General features: G+C 46.1%; 1 protein-coding gene across 1 annotated transcript in view; it reads left to right on the top strand.

Moving 5' to 3' along the window:
* Positions 1 to 24,185, top strand: part of GAK (cyclin G associated kinase) — a 1,188,967-nt gene that overhangs the window by 659,420 nt on the left and 505,362 nt on the right. The window contains exon 18 of the mRNA XM_069236701.1: positions 8,245 to 8,324. Within this exon, the coding sequence (XP_069092802.1) occupies positions 8,245 to 8,324 (80 nt within the window). The remainder of the gene's footprint in view (positions 1 to 8,244; positions 8,325 to 24,185) is intronic.

Below are 24,185 nucleotides of genomic sequence, written 5' to 3'. Positions count from 1 at the left end.
CTGAAGGGCCTTACTTAGGCGTGACGTAGAGAGTCAGAGTGCAGTGACCATGATACAAGACATACGTTATATTTGGGGTGAAAGGTGCATTCACCATTTCACACAGACTGCAATGGCAGGCCTGCAGCCACGGTTCGCATGGGCCCTCATGGGTGGCACAATACATGCTGCAGCCCATGGGGACCCCTGGTGTACCAGTGCCCTGGGTACCTTTTTTTTTTTTTTCTTAAATATTTTTTTATTAACATTTTATCATTCAATAAACAGTATTATGTTTACAGCACCATCTTGTTTGCTTCGTGTTAGTGCATAACAGTGTTAATATCACTACTGTCTACATTGTTTGAATGTTCTACTTCATTAATTATTCGATAACCTTTATACTTTAAACGTATGCAAGAATTGAACAACAGTGGCGCTTCTTCTCGTATGGGTTGCCCAGTTGGCCTAGTGTAGCAGAGTCATGTTTTGCTAGCTATTATACAACACCTATAACTCGTTTCAAACATTAATTAACTTAAACTTAAACATGATGGCAAAGTAGGGGGTGGAGGCTGCTAATGCAGGGGGATGCCATTTCTTGGCTTTTCCAGTATGTATGGTGTCATTACTCATAGACTTGTTTGGTTTCAGGTGGGTGGGGCGTCTACCGGGTTCAGCCTGTCTGTTAACCAATGTCATGGGCTCGGTCCCCTGTTGTCCACCTTTTGTTCAATCTCGGCCTTATCGTGTCTTCCCTTATGTCCTAGAGGGCGAGGCAACATTTCCTCCCTTCCTATGTTTATCCAGTCTCCACTCCTGTTGGAGTGTCTGCGTCCGCTGTTCTCAATATATTGTCCCAGCTTGTCATTGCTACTTCCCATTTCTGTGCTATAGGGTGGCGACGCAGTCCCCTCCCCTCCTCGCTCTTCAGGACCTGGAGTTCGGCTCTAGCCCATGTTGTAACGTCTTGTCTCCACCCAACCCGGGGGGGCCGAAACTGTGCCTTCCAGTTCTTTGTGATCTGTCTCCTATATAATACCAGTGCCAGACTCAGAAATCGGGTCTCCACTCTTCCCCGCGGCAACCCATTCCCAAAGCCCATCAAACATCTGTCAGGGGTTGGAGTCAGGTTCATATTAAGGAGTCTCGATAGGTCGGACATCACCTCTTCCCACCCCAGTTGGATTTCTGGACAGGTCCATACCATGTGGTCAAAATTTGCGTCTACATTTTTACATCTGGGGCACACCCTAGGAACTCCCCCATAGATTACTGTTAGCCGATGTGGGGTGAGGTACGTTCTGTGGAGGTAATTATATTGTATATATCTCAGGCGCGTGCTGCGAGCTACGGTCCGGGGGTAAGCCAAAGCTCTGTTCCATTCTGCATCTGACGGTTCCCTACCGACTGTCCTCCCCCATCTCTCTCTCAGTGGCCGCAGGGAATCTAGTGCATCCTCAACTTGAACTCGGTATAATTTAGATATCAGATGGGACTCGTCTCCTGACGTCAATAGGAGATGCAGCACCCTGTGGGTAGCTGGTTCCGCATTGACCGTGATCCAGTGCGTTTTCAGCACATGTATCAGTTTATGATACATAAGGAACTGACCCGGGGAGACTCCACTGTCAACAAGATTAGTGAAAGACCTCAACACTCCCTCCTGAAACAGGTCTCCCACCGTTTCTATTCCTGCTCTTCTCCAGGTTCCGAGGCTCATGCCTCCCAGGTTCCTCTCACCAGCCTCGATCGTAAGTACCGCCAGGGGTAGGGCCGGAGAGTACGGGGGGACAGTGCCATCCCTTTTCACGCACCTCTTCCAACATGCTGACGCCACTTTTGTCATCAGGCTGTGCATGTGGGGATTAAGCTTCCTATTTGTCATTCGAGCAATGAACTGATTTATGTCCTCCACTACTTGGTCGGCGTATCTCTCCAGGTGACCCTTACCTGTGAGCCACCCGGCAACCCATTGCAGCTGGGATGCCAGGTAGTAGGCTTCAAAATCTGGTGCTCCTAGACCCCCCTTGTTAGTTGGCCTGCATAGTATCTGGAGCGAGGTGCGTCTACGGCCATCATCCCATATAAGTTCCCTGAGTAGGGTGTTTAGTTCACGAAACCACGCTGTTGGAATCAGAAGGGGCAGGTTAGCGAAGTAGTATAGAAGCCGGGGCAGCATGACCATTTTGGACAATGCTACTCTGGCCATTATCGTTAATTTCAGCGACCGCCAGAACCCCACTGAGGACTTTAGAGATCGTAGAGCTCTGCCCAGGTTACCCTCGCGCAAGTCTGCCCTGTCGTGAAACACCTGTATGCCCAAATACTTAAAGGTTCGAGGGGCCCAAATCATATCCCCAGGGCAGTGCCCTGGGTACCTAAGTACCATATACTAGGGACTTACATGGGTTCACCAGTATGCCAATGTGGGGTGTAAAAGTTACCCAACAACTAAATTTAGTGGAGAGAGCACCGACACTGGGGTCTGGGTTTGCAGGATCCCAGTGTACTACAGTCTAAACACACTGACACAAGGCAAAAATTCGGGGTAAATATGCTAGAAGGGTGCTACTTTCCTACAGTGTGATCTTGGCAGCCAGGGAATGTCCCTAAGGGCTGCAGCAAGTGTTGTACCACCCTAACGGACCCCTCACCTAACACATGCACACTGCCATTGTAGATTGTGTGTATTGGTGGGGAAAAAAAGGCATAGTCGACATGGCATCCCTCTCAGGGTGCCATGCTCTCAAAACACTGCCTGTGGCATAGGTAAGTGACCCCTCTAGCAGGCCTTAGAGCACTAAGGCAGGGTGCACTATACCACAGGTGAGGGCATAGCTGCATGAGCAATATGCCCCTACAGTGTTTAAGTCAATTCTTAGGCATTGTAAGTACAGTGTGGCCATATTAAGTATATGGTCTGGGAGTTTGTCATTGTAATGGTTTCACTGAATACTGGGACGTTTGATATCAAACGTCTCAGCACAATAAACTCCCACTGATGCACAGCTGGGTTTATTAAAAAAATGCACACAATGGGCATCTTAGAGATGACCCCTGTATTTTACCCAATCCTGTAGTGTAGGAATGACTGGACTATGCCAGCCTGCCCCTAAGAGATGAGTTTCTGACCCCCTGGGGTGAGAGCCTTTGTGCTCTGGGGCCAGAGTCAAAGCCTGCTCTGGGTGGAGGTGCTTCACACCTCTCCTCTGCAGGAACTGTAACACCTGTCTGTAAGCCTCAAAGGTTCAAGCTTCGTGTTAGAATGCCCCAGGGCACTCCAGCTAGTGGAGCTGCCCGGACAAGCGCCCACTTTTGGAGGCCACTTGGGCGGGAAACGTAAGAAAAAGAAGGAGGAGACCACTTCGGCTTGGGGCCATCCCTAAGTTGTACAGGGCTGAAGTGACCCCTGCATAATCCTCCATCTTGGTTTGGAGGACTGGGACCAATAGGGATAGGAATGTGCCTCCCTCCTCAAAGGGAGTGGACACAAGGAGGGTGTAGCCACCCTCAGGGACAATAGACACTGGCTACTACCCTCTGACCCCTGTAACATCCCTAAATCTTATATTTAAGGGCTTCCCTGAACCCAGCTCACCAGATTCCTGACCTCAAGAAAGAAGGACTGCTGAGCTGAAAACTCAGCAGAGAAGAGGAGGCGACAACAACTGACTTGGCCCCAGCCCTACCGGCCTGTCTCCTGCTTCAAAGAACCTGCAAAAGAAAACCAGCGCATCCTGCAGGTCCAGCGACCTCTGAAAAACCTCCAGTGGACTGCCTAAATCACAGAGGATCTAGAAACTCCTGAGGACAGCGGCCCTGTCCAAAAGAAGAGAAGAAACTTCTTCTAAAGGACTCCCTCCTCAGTCCAGAAGTCCTTACGACTGTGCACCCGAAGCCCACGGCCTGAGTCCATGTGGCCCAACCGACCAGAGAGGACCCCCAGGTGACGACGACCTAATGACCACCCTGGGTTGACCTCTCCACCCCTCCATGATGACGCCTGCAGAGGGAATCCCGAGGACCCCCCTGACTGTGACTGCCCTGGACGAAGATAACCAATGCCAAAGGACCCACTGCACCCACAGCCCCCAGGCCTGGGAGATATCGACACCCGGTGCAACAGCGATCAAAAAGTGGCCCTCTTTCCTGACCGACCGGTGGTGTGCCCGCGACACCCCCTTCGCCTTCGTCTGCAGTGCCTGAGTGACCCCCGGGGTCTCCTCAGAGTTTCATTGGAAACCTGATGCCCTGTTTGCACCCTGCATCCAGCCGCCCCAGTGCCGCTGATGGTGTGGGATTGGTGCCTATTTGGGGCCCCTCCAGAGCTCCTCTAATCTCTCTCCCCCCCTACCCCCCCATCACCCTATACCCTCCCCCCCCACCCCCCCCAGACTGCCCTCCGACCCGTGGGTACTTACCTGCTGGTAGACCGAATTCCGAGTACCCCCTGTCTCCATAGGAGCCCACGTTAAAATTGCTCAACTTTGACTTCTGCACCCGGCCGGCCCCGTGTTGGTGGGTGGTGGTTGTTTGGGGTTAACTTGAACCCCCAACGGCAGACTACCTATAACCCGGAGACTGGAACTGTAAGTTGTGTACTTACCTCTAAAACTGTACTTTATTTTCTTCCCCCAGGAACTGTTCTGAAAATGCAGTGTCCACTTTTAAAATAGATATTCTCTGTTTTCATACTTGACTACAGTGAAACAGTTAAATTCATTACTATGCTAAGTACTTACCTGCAAGAGTAGTTACTTCTCAGCTGAGTCTTGTGGTTCTAGTAATAAAGCAACAAAACAATATTTTTCTATACAAAAACCTATTGGTCTGGAGTTAAGTCATTGAGTGTGTGCCTTCTATTGCTTGTGTGTGTACAACAAATGCTTAACACTACCCTTTGATAAGCATAACTTCTCGACCACACTACCACAAATAGAGCATTAGTATTATCTATTGTTCCCTCTGTCAAGCCTCTGGGGATCCCCAGGACTCTGTGCACACCATATCTCACTTTGATATAGTATATACAGAGCCAGCGTCCTACAGAAAGTAGTGCAGGTATTCATGGACAACACCACCACAATGTGGTACTGCAACAAGCAGGGCAGTGTGGAGTCGTAGACCCTTTGTCAAGAGGCTCTGCATCTCTGGACATGGCTGGAACAGCAGGGTATAACCCTGGAGGTTCAAAACCTGGAAGGTTCTCTGAACGCCAGGGCAGGCGAAGTCAGCCGTAGATGCCCAGCGGATCACAAGTGGTATCTCCTTCCGGAGGTGATGCAAGAACTCTCATCAGTGGGGAGAGCCTTGGTTAGATCTGTTTGCCTCCACAGAGAATGCGCAATGTCAGCAGTATTGTGCGTTGAGTTTCCAAGGCAGCAATCGCTCGGTGACGCTTTTCATTGCGAGTGGAATTCAGACCTTCTATACGCTTTTCCACCCATACCACTTCTGCCCAGAGTTCTCAAGAACATCAAGAACGACCGGGCCCAAGTAATCTTAGTGGCTCTGGATTGGGCATGGAGAGTCTGGTATCCCGAGGTACTCAAAATGAGCATCAATCCTCCGATCAGGCTGCCCTTTCAAAAGGATCTTCTGTTGCAGCAGCAGGGTAAGGTTCCCCACCCGAACCTGTCAACTCTGTGCCTTCATGCGCAGAGATTGAGCGGGGGCAGTTGATGGCTTTTGACCTTCCTCCTGAAGTCTGTAGACTTATTTTAGCAGCCAGGCATGCCTCCACTAAAACGGTATACCCCTTCTGTTGGAAACGCTTTGTATGCTATTGTTCAGAAAGGTCTATTGACCCTCTTTCTGCTTCTCTTTGTGAAAGTCTTCTCTTCATTCTTTCTCTAGCCCAGCAGGTTTCTGCCTTGAGGACTCTCAAGCACAATCTTTCTGCCTTATCGGCATTTCTTCAGCTGCCTGATCAGCCTTCTCTGAGTAATCTCCCATTGTACATAGACTCCTCAAAGGGCTTGCACATATATTTCCCTCTATGCCCTTTATTATGCCTCAGTGGGACATAAATCTTGTCCTCACATTTCTTATGTGTGCTCCTTTCGAGCCTTTGCATAACTGTCCCCTCCGGCTCCTCACCATCAAGTCAGCCTTCTTAGTGGCAATAACAGATGCCAGGAGGGTGAGTAAGATGCAAGCCCTGTCATCAGAGCCACTGTATCTCACTATCCATCCTGACAAGGTGGTTCTCAGAACCTGTGCCTCTTTCCTCCCCAAGGTGGTGACCTCATTTAATCTGGGTCAGAACATCAACCTGCCCACCTTCTTTGCTCCACCACATCCCTCTAAAGAAGAGGAGCAACTCCATTGACTGGACCCAAAAAGAGTGTTGTTGTTCTACCTTGACCGCACAAGAGTTCCGGGTGTATGACCAACTGTTTGTGGGGTACGTTGGAGCAAAGAAGTGTTGGGCAGTGCAGAAGCGAACCATTTCACGCTGGGTCATTCTCTGCATCAATATCTGCGACACATTGGCCAGGAAGCAGCCTCCTGAGGGATTGTGGGCTCATTCACCCAGGGGCAAAGCTGCTATTACTGCGCTGGCTCGAGGTGTACCAGTTCTGGAGATCTGTTAGGTGGCAACGTGGGCGTTTGCACACTTTTGCAAACATTACTGTCTGGACAGTCAGGTACGAAGAGACGGGCACTTTGCCCGTGCAGTCCTAAAGAACATTTTAGTGTAAGGAGTAGTATCTGCAGCCAACTGCCAGGAGGTTATGGCTTGGGTATCTATTCAAAGGTTAGGAATCTGCAGCTAGAAGTCTACATCAGATGAATAAGTTACTTACATTCGGTAACGCATTATCTGATTGAGACTCTATCTAGCTGCAGATTCCTTACACTCACCCATGCCTCCCCGCTCTGCGGATATGTCTAGTAGGGTTAGGGTTGACCCTTTTCAGAGCCCTAGTTTTGCAGACAGATGTTGGTTTTATCCATGACTTGGCTTCTGGCGTGGAAGTGTTGTGGATAAAGAACTGACGTACGCGCGCCAGGGTGGTGTCTTTATAGGTTACTGTGACATCACAGATGGCTCCTACGACGCTGACGAATCCACGCGGAGACGAGCGACCCCTTGCGGACTTGAACAACGGCACCTGACGGTGCGTGCAGGGTACTGCTCAGCAAAAAGATTCTGGATTCAAAGCGGACGCCAGGGAATTCAAAGGTAAGGAATCTGCAGCTAGATAGTCTCTACCAGATAATGTGTTACCGAAGGTAAGTAACTTTTTTTCGAACTTACTCATAGCTCTGCTTCTGATGACACAGATGCTTTAAGAAATTTGTTCTAAATAATATCTGAACATGTTCTGCTGCTGTTCAAAAACTCGTTCACTTCTTGCTTCACTGCTGATAATATTCAGATTTACTCAGGTTTTATATTTATCTTGAAATTAATTCATAGATATCTTTTGATAATACCCAGTCTCTCTGAGCTCTGCTGCACAAAGTACCCATTTTTATCCAGATCATTGATTCAGATAAATACCAGACTCATTCTAAGCTTTCTGTCACTTACATGTCACCTTCTTACTTCCTGAAGAGATTTAACCCGTGTCCTACATAATCGGTCTCCAAGCTGGCATTAATGCAACAACGGGGAAGAGCCCAACTAGTGCCAAATGTTTAGTACCATGATAGGGCACTTTCATGAAATTGTCTCCATGTGTGCTTCACTTAACCCACATAAAAACATTTCTTTCTGGATGGTTGTATCAAAAATCTTTTGTGATTGTCCATTAACTTCATATAAACACTAGGATTGCCAAACTGACACGGTTTTGCACCAACAATAAGTTTAGCACTCTGGTTTTCACCATCTTTAAACCCGTGAATACGGAATACATTATTGGTGTAAACATTGTTTTGATTTTACATTTTAATAGAGAACCAGTTTATCCATAATTGCAAAACAGTGAAGTTGTACCATAAGACATTGACAATATTCCTTGTTCTAGCTTTTCTTGATCTCCATCTTTACCTTGCTGCTTTTAGTAAAATCCTCAGGAAGAATTAGTGAAGAATTAGTGAAATGATTATAAATTGGTGCAGGAGATAAGTTCCAATCTCTACTTTATGAATGCATGTAAAAAATGTCAGTATGATTGTGTTGATTTGGTACAATCAGATTACATCCTTGAGAAATTCTGAATCTCTATGCCCAAAGAAACCGTTAATCAGGGTCTATATTTCATATACAGTTCTGCTTCAACTGACTTTTCTTTTGGATTGTATCAATAGATGGCTTCAATGAAGATGTTCCAGATACAGTTCCATACTGGATTTGTCCCCCGAAACGCAACAACTGTGAAATTTGCTAAGTATGTTGATTAATTTAATCTATTTTTTTCATTTCTATGAATTCACTGAAAAAGTATGTAAAGAAGTTTGTGAATTCAATGGAGAATTTAAAATAAATAGCAACTATACTAATCTGTATTTTGTAACAATATGTAGGAAAGTAACATCTTGCCTGGCATGTTACCCCCATATTTCACTGTATATATGTTGTTTTAGTTGTATGTGTCACTGGGACCCTGCCAGCCAGGGCCCCAGTGCTCATAAGTGTGCCCTGTATGTGTTACCTGTGTTATGACTAACTGTCTCACTGAGGCTCTGCTAATCAGAACCTCAGTGGTTATGCTCTCTCATTTCTTTCCAAATTGTCACTAACAGGCTAGTGACCAATTTTACCAATTTACATTGGCATACTGGAACACCCTTATAATTCCCTAGTATATGGTACTGAGGTACCCAGGGTATTGGGGTTCCAGGAGATCCCTATGGCTGCGGCATTTGTTTTGCCACCCATAGGGAGCTCTGACAATTCTTACACAGGCCTGCCACTGCAGCCTGAGTGAAATAACGTCCACGGTATTTCACAGCCATTTTACACTGCACTTAAGTAACTTATAAGTCACCTATATGTCTAACCTTTACCTGGTAAAGGTTGGGTGCTAAGTTACTTAGTGTGTGGGCACCCTGGCACTAGCCAAGGTGCCCCCACATTGTTCAGGGCCAATTCCCCGGACTTTGTGAGTGCGGGGACACCATTACACGCGTGCACTACATATAGGTCACTACCTATGTGTAGCTTCACAATGGTAACTCCGAATATGGCCATGTAACATGTCTAAGATCATGGAATTGCCCCAACAATGCCATCCTGGTATTGGGGAGACAATCCCATGATTCCCCGGGTCTCTAGCACAGACCCGGGTACTGCCAAACTGCCTTTCCCGGGGTTTCACTGCAGCTGCTGCCAACCCCTCAGACAGGTTTCTGCCCTCCTGGGGTCCAGCCAGGCTTGGCCCAGGAAGGCAGAACAAAGGACTTCCTCAGAGAGAGGGTGTTACACCCTCACCCTTTGGAATAAGGTGTCAGGGCTGGGGAGGAGTAGCCTCCCCCAGCCTCTGGAAATGCTTTGATGGGCACAGATGGTGCCCATCTCTGCATAAGCCAGTCTACACCGGTTCAGGGATCCCCCAGCCCTGCTCTGGCGCGAAACTGGACAAAGGAAAGGGGAGTGACCACTCCCCTGACCTGCACCTCCCCTGGGAGGTGCCCAAAGCTCCTCCAGTGTGCTCCAGACCTCTGCCATCTTGGAAACAGAGGTGCTGCTGGCACACTGAACTGGCCAGCAGGTGACGTCAGAGACTCCTTCTGATAGGCTCCTTCAGGTGTTGCTAGCCTATCCTCTCTCCTAAGTAGCCAAACCTCATTTTCTGGCTATTTAGGGTCTCTGCTTTGGGGAATTCCTTAGATAACGAATGCAAGAGCTCATCAGAGTTCCTCTGCATCTCTCTCTTCACCTTCTGCCAAGGAATCGACTGCTGACCGCGCTGGAAGCCTGCAAAACTGCAACAAAGTAGCAACAACGACTACTGCGACACTGTAACGCTGATCCAGCCGCCTTCTCGACTGTTTTCCTGGTGGTGCATGCTGTGGGGGTAGTCTGCCTCCTCTCTGCACTAGAAGCTCCGAAGAAATCTCCCGTGGGTCGACGGAATCTTCCCCCTGCAACCGCAGGCACCAAAGAACTGCATAACCCGTCCTCTGGGTCTCCTCTCAGCACGACAAGCGAGGTCCCTTGAACTCAGCAACTCTGCCCAAGTGACTCCCACAGTCCAGTGACTCTTCAGTCCAAGTTTGGTGGAGGTAAGTCCTTGCCTCCCCACGCCAGACTGCATTGCTGGGAACCGCGTGTTTTGCAGCTACTCCGGCTCCTGTGCACTCACCGAGGATTTCCTTCGTGCACAGCCAAGCTTGGGTCCCCAGCACTCTAACCTGCATTGCACGACCTCCTGAGTTGTCCTCTGGCGGCGTGGGACTCTCTTGTGCAACTTCGGGTGAGCACCGATTCACTCCACTTCGTAGTGCCTGTTCCGGCACTTCTGCGGGTGCTGCTTGCTTCTGAGTGGGCTCCTCTTGCTGGGCGCCACCTCTGTCTCCTCACGCGGTTGGCGACATCCTGGTCCCTCCTGGGCCACAGCAGCATCCAAAAACCCTAACCACGACCCTTGCAGCTAGCAAGGCTTGTTTGCGGTCTTTCTGCGGGAAAACACTTCTGCACGACTCTTCACGACGTGGGACATCCATCCTCCAAAGGGGAAGTTTCTAGCCCTTGTTGTTCGTGCAGAATCCTCAGCTTCTACCATCCGGTGGCAGCTTCTTTGCATCCACAGCTGGCATTTCCTGGGCATCTGCCCACTCCCGCCTTGATCGTTTTGGACTTGGTCCCCTTGTTCCACAGGTACTCTCGTCTGGAAATCCATTGTTGTTGCATTGCTGGTGTTGGTCTTTCCTGCAGAATTCCCCTATCATGACTTCTGTGCTCTTTGGGGAACTTAGGTGCACTTTGCACCCACTTTTCAGGGTCTTGGGGTGGGCTATTTTTCTAACCCTCACTGTTGTCTTACAGTCCCAGCGACCCTCTACAAGGTCACATAGGTTTGGGGTCCATTCGTGGTTCGCATTCCACTTTTGGAGTATATGGTTTGTGTTGCCCCTATCCCTATGTGCCCCCATTGCATTCTATTGTGACTATACATTGTTTGCACTGTTTTCTATTGCTATTACTGCATATTTTGGTATTGTGTACATATATCTTGTGTATATTTGCTATCCTCATACTGAGGGTACTCACTGAGATACTTTTGGCATATTGTCATAAAAATAAAGTACCTTTATTTTTAGTATATCTGTGTATTGTGTTTTCTTATGATATTGTGCAAGGTACACTAGTGGTACTGTAGGAGCTTCACTCGTCTCCTAGTTCAGCCTAAGCTGCTCTGCTAAGCTACCTTTTCTATCAGCCTAAGCTGCTAGACACCCCTCTACACTAATAAGGGATACCTGGGCCTGGTGCAAGGTGTAAGTACCCCTTGGTACTCACTACAAGCCAGTCCAGCCTCCTACACAATATTTTTACGAATATCTGTTAATGAAACAATGCCTATTCAGGGAGCATATAACCCCGGTTGTTCTTTTTTAATATAATTTCACAAAATGTACATTTGCCAGTTAAGACGATAAGTGTAAAACGTTGAATCATTACTAGTTCCCGGTCTTTTCTTCCTTCACAATTCTCTGTCGGATGTTATTTCAAATAACTTGTTGTTGCAATATATGTGTCCCAGCAATGGAGAAAAAGCTTGTTAAAGACATTGGTAAAGGTAGCACCTGCCACCCTGGCCCCTCCAGTGTCCACGTGGAGAATAAATGCTCCTGGTGACAATCCTGGCAGGCTGGGCCTGTAGTGGATGAGCACCAGAAGGAAGCCCTAACTGCTCATCTGTGCCTATCGTTGATATTGCCTAATGACATTTAGTAAGAAGTGTGAACTGTGCAAGGCCTGAAATGCTTGCTGTGACCTTAAATAGTATTTTCTTCCTTTTGCAACCTTGGACATTGAAGTAAGAGGTACTAGGGATGTGTGACCTGTAGCATGAATGTTCATCTTTAGCTGACTCGCTTAACGTATTGACTTTATATTCTTTGCTATTGTTGAGAACATCTTAGTGTTTTCATATTGTTTCTGTATCATCACTACTTCTTTTCATAGTCGGTTTGAAACGTTAAATAGAATCTCTCCACCTAATTATTCTCTTTGCATATTCTTTATAAAGTTTGTAAGTTGAGTCAAAATGCTCATATATATGGTGGAGGAAGAAGGAGCACTAAACGCGGGTGGAAGATGTACATTTCTCAATGTTTCCAATTTTGTCTAGAAATAAGTGAAGGTGTAAGTGAAGCAGGTAGAACATTTTCTCAAACTATCAAAGTGGGGAACGACAAACGTTTTTAGAATGGTGACTTTAGGGAGCTGGTCAAGTGATCTGATCAGAGCAATTCGAGAATATTGAAGTAAAACTCATGGTTGAGGTAGAATCTGTCAAAGTGTTTATCATGTGCACAAGTGATCACAAGGGGGAGGGCAGTGTGAATGTTTCACCTGCCACTGTGATAAGTCATGACGTTCACATTCATGGCAAGCACAGTTTCATACATGATAGCTACCAAAGGTGAAAAGTGTCTTAGAGAATAATGTCACTTATTACCTTAATGGACAATAAAGATACAAGACACAGAAATAAAATGCATGTCATGGTACTAATTTTGCTCCATCCCAGCAAACCTCTTTTTTCCTTTTCTCTATTGACCTGTAACTTTGATTACTTTTTCTGCTCTAGACTTAGATTTTTTTATCCTCACTTTCCCCTTGCACATAATAAGAAACTGATAGGTGGTTTCAACTATAGGTACTCAGGTGTGTTTCGGAGTAAGCTCTCATGAGCAAAGCATATGACTTTGAATTTGGACATTTAATAGGCAGCTAATAATTTCAATCAATTCTTTGTTAGCAGCGACACAGGCTAGAATCACCGTTTTTAGGTGTTTAGAGTGTGCAAGGGATACCACTGTAGTCTCCATCGCAGTAGTCCGTGCAGTAAGGGCAACATCAAAGGCAAGGGCATTTCAGTGATGGGTAGTGAGAAGTGTGAGGATCATGTGAAGGTGACAAAAGGTGGTACAGGGTGCTGTTGAGGAAGTTATTTCTTTGTAGGGTAATTGAAATCTGAGCCAAGTAAAATTGCGGTTTCAAGCAAGGTTTGAGGATATTGGCCAGCATATCCCTTGAGTGAGATCTGACGAATAGTAGCCCCAGCTGATTTACAGAGCTTCAGTGACATAAGGATTTGTAGGGCCCGAGGCAATATATATTTTAGGGCCCCTTGATTGGGACAACTTTAAATTTATAACCCCGCTGCGTCTCATTAAATCCCTTGCGATGACAAATAATAGTGAGTTATAAGTAAACCTTCATAAATGGGGACACGCAAAAGCCACCAAAAACGTTAGTTGCCTGGTATCCACCAGTCAAGTAGTACCAAAAGAAAGCTTGTACAAGGATCTAATTTTAGTTACTTGCAACAACATTTTATGTGAAATTCTGTGTCAAATTAGCCTTTTACTCCAAGTCTAGAAAAAAACTTGGTAAGAATGACTTAGTAGATGGTTAGTGGACTAGTGCATAATATTCATAGTAACATATGCACATAGCACTTTAAATGGTAGCTTTAGTTGCTCAATGTTTGTAATTACGAGTATATCCCTCCTTCATTACTGCCATTCTTGCAGCAACAGTGAAAATCAAAGTGCTGCTCTAATGATTTTCAATTTTGTACTGGTCAAAATTGAATAACGTTCTGCAAATTTTATTCCCCTACTTTGTCTTGTTTCTCCCCCTTATGTGTGTGGATTCTCTAACTAGTTCACTGTTACCTTGCTGAGGACAAGAAGTGGGATAGGTAGGATACATGAGATGGTCAGAGACATAAATTGAATAATGTAGTGAGCACAGCAAGGGATGTAGAGATCAAGATGGTCTAGAATTATATCTGAACTGAGTACATTGAGAATGTTTAGATAGCAAGAAGCAAAACTAAAGAGCAATAGGAAAAGGAAGATGGCAGAAAAAGAGAGGTAGAGAGATATGAAAGGTTTCAGAGTGTGATTCCGAGGTAGAGATGGGGTAAAGGAATATAGAATTTGATAGGAGTACTGTATTCCAAGGGGTGAGGTAGAAAGACATGCAGAAAAAGAGGTGAGTTAGAGGTTGAGTCAGCTACAGGTAGACAGACTTGAGGAAAAACAAAGAGATGCACTATAGGGAAAAGTGAGAAGAGTTTAAGAAAAACAGGCTAGGTAGAGAGAGTAGCAGAGAAGAGAGAAATGGAGGGTGAGGGTTAGAAGGAATAGTATAGAGTACAAAGAGGAAGTTGGGTGCAATCTGTGAAACGACGAAAGGAAGATCAGGTTATACATAGGTAGACAGTTGAAAGAGGAAGCGATGGTGAGGTAAAGACGAAGAGATTGAGAGAAATAGTTGAGGTAGAGGCGGTAAGCTGAAATGGAGAAAAAAGTTTAGAGAGAAATATGTTTGTGTGAGGTTGGGAGGGACAGAGAGGATTTGATGATCGAGAGAAAAGAGGTAGAGGAAACTGGGTAGCCAGATGGACGCAAGATATTTAAACAGGTGAGAGAAAGGGAACAGAGGTGGAATGAGTGAAAGGGGAGGTGGTGAGGCTGTCTCTTAAGAGAGATGGTGGTAGGGAAGAAAGAGTTTGTGTGGTGAGCGAGATGTGAGATAAAACTGTATATGAGACAGGTGAGAAAGGACTAAGAAGGGCGAGGAATGAGGTTGTTTGAGAAGTGAAGTAGTGGTACAGGGGGCCAGATGGAAAAATGATCACTGAGGTACAGAGAGGGATGAGGTAGAGTGTTGAGGTAATGAGGGAAGCGAGAGTGATAGATATAGATGTAGGCATGTAGTGATGGAGGAATGAGGAAGATCATGAGAGAGGCATAGGGAAATGAAATCGAGTGAGGTTTGTTGGGTAGATTGAGAGCGGGATGAGGTAGAGAGAGAGGATAAAGGTACAAAAATAGGTAGAAATGGTATGGTTAAGAGAGGCTTATGGTAGAAAAGGTGAAGTAAGGAGAAATTACACATTGTTTTCAACTTATTTGCCACCAGCTGGCTCGGATTGTGAGGATTTAGCCTGGACAGGCCAGGCATTCACACTAACGGGGAGATTTAATATATTTAGCGTAGCGCAGATCAGCAAAAAAAGCTGCTGAGCTGCATTGCCCAAGGAGGAGAGAGCAGAGCAGAGCCATATTTGTTAACACACATTTGTAATGCCAATAGATCTGACTATGAATGAAAGTGCCTTTGTTGTCATTGGTGGGTTTAGGCACTCAATAAGTCATAATACATGAACTCCGTCATGGACTCCGTCACTCATCTTTGCACTCACTTATCCATTTGTCTGACCACCGACTAATTCTTGCTTTCACCCTCTTTACCAACCACAATAAAACACACACAAACTCAAGAATGTATGCAAGATAAATGAAAAGAATTCAGATAGAAAAAGAAAACATGCTGCTGTATAAACATGGGGGCACATGCTTGCAATAACAAAACTAAATGTAGCAGCAGGCATCCATCTTGCATTAGTATTGTATCTTAGTTAAATATATATCATGGACGCCATATTTGAAACAATTTTGTTGGCCATATTGGAATGGTAAAACACTGCTACATTATGGACAGCAGCATTTTTTAATGGTCTTCTTGCTTTGAGGAAATTGCCACTTGAAGTGATCAGCCAGCAAGTGTGACCCATGAGCACTGCCTGAAGAGCTGTAGCATGCTCATAAGAAACATTAAAATAAAAAGAGGAGAAGCAAAGAAATGAAGTGGGAAAATAAACGAAAAAATTGAAAACTTAAGGACTGGGGTAATCAGCCCTGACACTGGCGTACACTTATTTTCAGGTGGATCTGCATGTGTTCAAAAAATGCTTTCATATAGAGGGCAAGCGAGCCAGTGACCGATCTGGACTGAATATTTACCCCATGCTGCTCCCTGTAATGGATGAAAGCAGAGTTTAAATTGTATTGTATTGTAATCATATTTATATAGTGCTTACTACCCCTGACGAGGCGTCGAAAGTGCTCTTCGGTGAGTAGCACACAACTCTGGAACCAAACAAGAATTAGTGATGGATTAGTGTCGGGAAATAATGAGTACAGTTTTAGTATTATTATGAGTTAATTTGAGCCGCGGATATGATAGCTTGTTAGTTAGATTGACTGGAGTAATGGACGGGTGGAGGAGCAAAGAAATCCAGAAGTGTTAATTGGGGGTATATCCTTAATTTACTCAACCCAAAGGCTTGGGATGAGTAAAGGGGGATGGAGGAGGGAAGAGTATGTGGAAGGGAGAGCATAGTAGCAGGGTGAGATAAATGCAGGAGAATTTAGTAGGGTTGTGTGGGAGGTCACGGTAGTAGTGAGGTTTGGTGAGTTTAGATGTGAAAGCGGAGGGAAGAGCTTAGGCAGAGTTATTTAGGAGATGAAAGTAGTAGAAAGGATTTGGGATGAGTCAGAGTGAGAATGGATGATAGTTTGATAGCGACATGACATATGATGATGGGTAGATAAGTGTGATAAGATGAGAGCAGGAATTCATAGATATCTAGTATAACAACCCACCCAGGAGCCATGCAATGACCTACGAACTTGCCAAGCACAGAAACAACATATACACACACACACACACACACACACACACACACACACACACACACATACATATATATATACATACACACACACACACACACACACATGAATTCACACACATATGCACATACAATACATAATTAGAACCATGGGTAAAATATACTTAGTCAAACAGGTTTAAAGAGTGTGTGATTGTTATGACATAGTACCGATACATATTTTCTAAAGAACTATACCTAACTAGAAATATACACATAATCTGAAAAAAATATTTATCAACATGGGCATATGCAGTCCATAGTTGTTTGAATATGGTGGTTATGAAGGAAAGAGCCAACTCTTGAGTAGTTTTCTGAAGACAAGAAAGTTATCTGTGGCTCTTATAGTTGGGAGTAATGAATTCCATAGTTTGGCTGCTTGAAAGGAGAAGGATGTACCACCTATAGTCTTTTTCTTGTATGGTGGTGTTCTAAGGCGGGGTGCCAGTGATACTCAGACAGACCAACAGCAGAACAGAACTGACCCAGGAGCCCTATATACATCTAAACCAAAGGTAAAAGTGACATAATTAGGTAAAATTGTCAGTTTAAGTGTAACATTTTAAATTAACACTTAGATTCACCGGTTATTTTACATAACAACTCGCATATGTAAAATTAAAGTTGACAAACCAAAATGCTATCTCTCGTAACAGAGCTTCCCAGGGATTCTATGTCCGGTCCAGAGGCAAGGATTATGCTTTATCTTTTTTAACCTTATTTCAAGAAAAAAAAAAACCCACAAACTACGTTTTCCAAGAACCTTTGGGAACCACAACATCAACATTCAGTCAGAAATGTCATGTTGACTTTTCTTTTCTCGCCACTAGCACACACAAGCTGCTATGCAGTGTGCATCTACTGAGTGAGGGGTCCCTTAGGGTTGCATAAAATATGCTGCAGCCCTTAGGGACCTTCCCTGGCCACAGGGCCCCTGGTGCCATGGGTATCTTTTACAAGGGACTTGACTGTGTGCCAGGGCTGTGCCAAATGTAGAAATAAAGGTACAGTTTTAGGGAAAGAACTCTGGTACTGGAGCCTGGTTAGCAGGGTCCCAACACACTTCCAATCAGAGCGGACAACAACACTAGGCAAAACATGGGGGGTGACCATGCCAACAGTGGCATTTTCCTACAAACCCCCCTCCCACCGCCACCAAACACCCAACGAAAAAGGATGAGACTAACCTTCCCCAAGAGAGTCTTCATTGTTTAAGTGGAAGAACCTGGAAAGGCCATCTGCATTGGCATGGGCAGTCCCAGGTCTATGTTCCACTACAAAGTCAATTCCTTGTAGGGATATGGACCACCTCAAAAGTTTAGGGTTCTCTCCTTTCATTTGCATGAGTCATCTGAGAGGTCTGTGTCAGTTTGAACAGTAAAGTGAGTAGCAAACAAGTATGGTCTAAGCTTTTTCAGTGACCAAACCACAGCAAAGGCCTCCCTCTCAATGGCACTCCAAAGCTACTCCCTGGGGAGTAACCTCCTGCTAATGAATTTTACAGGCTGGTCAAGGCCATCATTATTGGTTTGGGATAGAACTGCTCCTATCCCATGTTCAGAGGCATCTGTCTGCACAATTAATTGCTTAGAATAATCTGGAGCTTTTAGAACTGGTGCTGAGCACATAGCTTCTTTTAGGGTGTCAAAGGCCTTTTGACGGTCTAGGGTCCAGTTTACCTTCTTAGGCATTTTCTTAGAGGTCAGTTCTCTGAGAGGGGTCACAATGGCCCGATATCCCTTCGCAAACCTCCTGTAATACCCAGTCAAGCCAAGGAATGCCCTGACTTGAGTGGGTTTTTGGAGCTTCCCAGTCCAGAATTGTCTGGATCTTGGGTTGTAAAGGTTGAACTTGGCCTCCACCTAACAGGTGGCCCAAGTATACAACTGTTTCCTGCCCTATCTGGCATTTGGATGCCTTGATAGAGAGGCCTGCTGCTTGCAAGGCCTGCAAAACCTTCCCCAGGCTGACCAGGTGATACTGCCAGTTGGAACTAAAGACAGCGATATCATCAAACTATGCTACACTGAAGGACTCCAAACCAACAAGGACTTGATTCACCAACCTTTGGAAGGTGGCAGGGGCATTCTTTATTCCAAAGGGTATAACAATAATCTGATAATGCCCATCAGGTGTTGAGAATGCTGTTTTCTATTTTGCTCCAGGGGCCATTCTAATTTGCCAGTACCCTGCAGTTAAGTCAAAGGTACTCGGAAATTTGGCTGCACCTAACTTATCAATGAATTCATCTGCTCTGGGTATGGGGTGAGCATCTGTCTTAGTGACAGAATTGAGTCCTCTGTAGTCCACACAAAACCTCATTCCTCTATTTCCATCCTTGGTATGAGTTTTGGGACCAAGACCACTGGGCTAGCCCAGTGACTGTCAGAGTGCTCTATTCCCCTAACTCCAGCATCTTGTGGACTTCCACTTTGATGCTCTCTTTGACTTGGTCAGACTGTCTGAATATTTTGTTTTTGACAGGTAAACTGTCTCCAGTGTGCACATCATGGGTAAATAGATGTCTGACCAGGGGTCCAAGAGAAGAGCTCAGCATACTGCTGCAGGACTTGCCTACAGTCAGCCTGCTGTTGGGCAGAGAGGATGTCTGAATAGACCACTCCATCTACTGTCTCATCTTTAGGGTCATTTGAGAGGGGGTGAGGGAGAAGTTCACTCTCTGCTTCCTGACCCTCATCAGTAACAATCAGCATAGTAATATCTGCCCTATCATTATAGAGCTTAAGGCGGTTAACATGGATCACCCTCTTGGGTGTCCTGCTAGTGCCAAGGTCCACCAAGTAAGTGACCTGACTCTCTTTCTCTAGCACTGGGTAAGGGCCGCACCATCTGTCCTGAAGTGCCCTTGGAGCCACAGGTTCCAGAACCCAGCCTTTCTGCCCTGGTGGAATTCAACTATTGCAGCCTTTTGGCCATACCACAACTTCTGGAGTTGTTGGCTGGCCTAAAGGTTTTTGGATGCCGTTTCCATGTACTCAGCCATCCTTGAGCAGAGGCCAAGCACATAGTCCACCACATCTTGTTCAGGCTCACAGAGAGGTCTCTCCCAGCCTTCTCAAACAAGTGCCAGTGGTCCTCTTACAGGATGGCCAAATAGAAGCTCAAAGGGGGAAAACCCTACTCCCTTCTTGGCACCTCTCTGTCAGCGAAAACAAGCATGGCAGGAGGACATCCCTTCTCCTTCTGAGTTCTTCAGGGAGCCCCATGATCATGCCCTTCAATGTCTTGTTAAACCTTTCAACAAGGCCATTGGTTTGTGGATGATAGGGTGTGGTGAACTTATGTCACCCTACACTCATTCCACATGTGTTTGAGGTAAGCTGACATTAAGTTTGTACGTCTGACAGACACCACCTCCTTAGGGAAGCCCACTCTGGTAAAAATACCAATTAGGGCTTTGGCTACTGCAGTGGCAGTAGTCGACCTAAGGGGAATTGCGTCAGGATATTTGGTAGCATGATGCTGTGGGACTTTCAAATGGACCCACAATGTCCACACCAACCCTTTCAAAGGGGACCCCCACCACTGGAAATAGAATGGAGGGGGGGGCTTTGGGTAGCCACCTTTCTTGCCACTTGCTTGACAGGGGACACCGGAGCTACAAAACTCTCTTACTTTCTGGGACATATTGTGCCAATAGAAATGGTTCACTAATCTGTCCCATGTCTGGGTTTGTCCATAATGCCCAGCTAGGGGGATTTCATGGGCCAATGTGAGGATGAACTCTCTAAACTCCTGAGGCTCTGCCACTCACCTAGTGGCACCAGGTTTGGGATCTATTGCCTCCGTGTAAAGGAGTCCATCCTCCCAATAGACCCTGTGCGAGCCACCAACATCTCCCTTCTCCTGTTCAACAGCTTGCTGTCTCAGGCCTTCAAGAGTGGGGCAAGTCCTTTGTCCCTGGCATAGTTGTTCCTTTGAGGGTCCTCCTGGCCCAAGAGCTCCACCTGGTAAGGTTCCAGCTCCATGGACTCAGTTCCCTCAGGGGATAGGACATCTTCCTGGGAAGAGGGGTCCTGTTTCTTGTGCTGTAAAGAGGCTGGTCTCCCAGTCCTCTTACCTTTTTTCTTAGAAGGTTGGGGCATTATTCCAGGCTTCAACACTTTTTTCACCCTGTGCTCTACTCTGGTGTGTGTAAAAACAAGAGTACAGATCAGGGATACCCAGCATGGCTGCATGGGTTTTGAGTTCCCTAGCAAATGGTCTACTGGGATTGCAGAAGAGACCACCACCTATTTCAGGCCAGTAACCCCTCCCATCCCAAATTTACCATAGCCATGGGATGGACTTTAGTTTCATTGTCAGTATTGGTAACTGGATATGTTTGTCCAGCCAAATACTGTCTTGGGGAAAGCAGCTTTTCTGTCACCATGGTGACACTGGCACCTGTATCACTCAGGGCTTCTACCTCTGTCCCATTTATCAAGAGCTGCTGCCTGTATTTTTGCATGTTAGCAGCCAGGCAGCTAGTGTGGCTATATCCACCTAACCCTCAGAGACTAGTGTAGCTTCATTGTAAACCCTGATTTGCTCTGGGCACCATGTTGATCCTACCTGGAGACTGGCTATTCCTGTGCTAACTGGAGTAGAAGTTGTGTGACTTTTCTTGGGACAGGCTTTGTCTCCAGTTTGGTGTCCATGCTATTTACTGTTGTGACACCAGGCCTTCTTGGGATCAAAGTTTTTACCCTTATACCCATTTGTGGTCTGTGAAGAGGCTCGGGCCCACCCTCCTGAACAGGTTTTTGGGGCCGTTGAAAAGACTCTTTAGTTTTGTCCTTGGATGTCTCACCACCCTTCCCCTGGGGTGGCTTTCTGACCCCTTTCTTTTGGTCACCCCCTGTGGAAGTCTTGGTCACCCTTGTCTTGACCCAGTGGTCTGCCTTCTTTCCCAATTCTTGGGGAGAAATTGGACCTAGGTCTACCAGATGTTGATGCAACTTGTCATTGAAGCAGTTACTTAACAGATGTTCTTTCATAAATAAATTATACAGCCCATCATAGTCATGCACTCCACTGCCAACTGGCATCCAACCATCTAGTGTTTTGACTGAGTAGTCAATACAATCAACCCAGGACTGCTTCAAGGTTTTGTGGGTGCCACTGAACCTAATTCTGTACTCAGTTGAGAATCCAAAGCCCTCAATCAGGGTAGCCTTCTTGAGGTCATAGGATTCTGCATCCTTATTAGAGAGTGTGTGGAGTCTATCCCTTCAGCTACCAGTGAACAGTTCCCAAAGGAGAGCTCCCCAGTGAGATCTGTTTAACTTTCTGGTTGCACAATCTCTCTCAAAAGCTGTGAACCATTTGGTGATATCATCACTTTCTTCATATTTTGAAACAATCCCTTTGGGGATTTTTGGGATGTCAGTATTCTCTCTGACCCTATTTATGTTGCTGCCACCATGTATGGGCGCGAAGCCCATTTCTGCTCTCTCCATTTCTATAGCTACGAGCTTTTTTTTTCAAAGCAAATATCTTGGCCATCCTTGCTAAAAGGATGTCCTCCTCATTGAGGCTGCCCTCAATGTTCACAGAGGAACTGGACTCCTCTGTGGAAGAACCAGAGCCTGTGAGTCTATGTGTGGAGACAGGGGTCTTGGATCCCTTGTCTTCCTAGTTAGGTTATGGGGGGGGGGGGGTTCTACCTCCTGATCCCAAACTTCTTCCCCATCTTAAGGGAGGTCTTCCTTCTCAGTAGGGTGGTTCCTGGTGTACTCCGCCAAGAGCTCCTACAGCTTGACCTTGTTAGGGTTGGAACCAGTTTTAATCTTTCTTAGCTTACAGAGGGACCTTAGCTCTGCCATCCCTAGACGGGGGTAAGAAGTGAGGTTGAGTTCCATCACTATATCCTCGGAGCCATTCATTATGTCTCCTAAAGGTGGGATTAATTTTTAAGAAACTAAAAACTACTTTTAGTAACTAAATCCTAACTTTTACTTAACTGTTAAACTTGGGACTTACCTAAGGCCCTAGCAGGACTTTTAAAAATTTGGAAAAATAGTAAATTCAAAAATCAGTTTTCTAAAGGCAATTTGGGAATGTAGTCGTATGATCAGGTATTGGCTGAGTAGTCCAGCAAATGCAAAGTCTTAGACCCCACTGCTGATCCACCAATGTAGGAAGCTGGCTCTGTATATACTATATCAAAATGAGATACAGTGTGCACAGAGTCCGGGGGTTCCCTAAGAGGCTTGATAGAGGCAATAATAGATAACACTAATGCTCTATTTGTGGTAGTGTGGTCGAGCAGTTAGGCTAATCAGAGGGTATTGTTAAGCATTTGTTGTACACTCACAAGCAATAAGTGAAAACACACACTCAATGACTTAACTCCAGATCAATAGGTTTTTATGTAGAAACATATTATTTTGTTAATTTATTTCTAGAACCACAAGATTCATTTAGCAGGTAAGCACATTAAATGAAAGGCACTTTGCATAGTAATACTTAAAACTTTAAATGGAATCAACAATGTACACAGTTTTCTTAAAAATGGTAAAAAGCTATTTTAAAAGTGGACATAGTGCAATTTTCAACAGTTCCTAGGGGAGTTAAGTAAAGTACAGTTTTTGAGGTAAATAACAAACTTACAGGTTCAATCTCTGGGGCATAGGTAGCGAACGTTTGGGGGTCCAAGATAACCCCAGACACCCAGCACCAGCAACACAGGGCCGGTTAGGTGCAGAGGTCAAACAGGAGCCAAAATAACGTGGGCCCCTGTGGAGACAGGGGGTACTCTGGTTCCGGTCTGCTTGCAGGTAAGTACCTGCATCGTCGGAGGGCAGACCAGGGGCGTTTGAGGGGGCACTGGAGGGACCCCACGTAGGCACAAAAACCCCACCCTCGGCAGCACAGGGGTGGCTGGGTGCAGTGCGCAAACAGGGTGTTGGGTTCTCAATAGAACCCTGTGAAGGGACCTGGGGTCACTTAGGCGCTGCAGGCAGGGTACAGGGGGCTTCTCAGGCAAGCCACCGACCGGGCACGGGTGAGGGCCGCCTGCTGGTCGTTGTTGCACCAGTGGTCGGTTTCTCTTGGGCCTGGGGGGCTACAGGTGCAGTGCTTCTCCAGAGGACGGATATTTTCGTCCCAGGCAGTCACGATCAGGGGTGGCTCGGGATTCTCTCTGCAGGAATCGTCGTGGGGTTCTGGGAAGGTCAGCCCAGGGTGCATACATAGTCTGAATTGCCTGGGGATCCTCTCTAGCTAGTTGGTTTCTCTGGACACTGGCTTGGGGCGTCTGGTGCAAAGTAGTTTTGGATTCACGCTTCTGGAGTGAGGTGAGAGTCCCTTTAAAGATGGTTTCCTCGTCTTCTTGTTGGACAGGTCAGCTGTCCACGGGAGTTTCTTGGTCCTCTGTTATGCAGGCAGTCCCCTGGACGCTTTTCAGGGGTCGATGGACCTGCAGAACGTGTTGCTTTTTCTTTTGCAGCTTTCCTTCTTCTTTCTTGCGGTCGTCAGGAATCGGAAGAGCTGGGTTCAGGGTCTCCCCTAAATACTAAGTTTCTTGGGGTGTTTAGGGTCAGG

This window comes from Pleurodeles waltl, chromosome 1_2 (genome assembly GCF_031143425.1).
Source record: "Pleurodeles waltl isolate 20211129_DDA chromosome 1_2, aPleWal1.hap1.20221129, whole genome shotgun sequence".
NCBI classification, from domain to species: domain Eukaryota; kingdom Metazoa; phylum Chordata; class Amphibia; order Caudata; family Salamandridae; genus Pleurodeles; species Pleurodeles waltl.
Note: the sequence above shows the minus strand (reverse complement) of the source record. Positions and strands in the feature narration are given on the sequence as shown.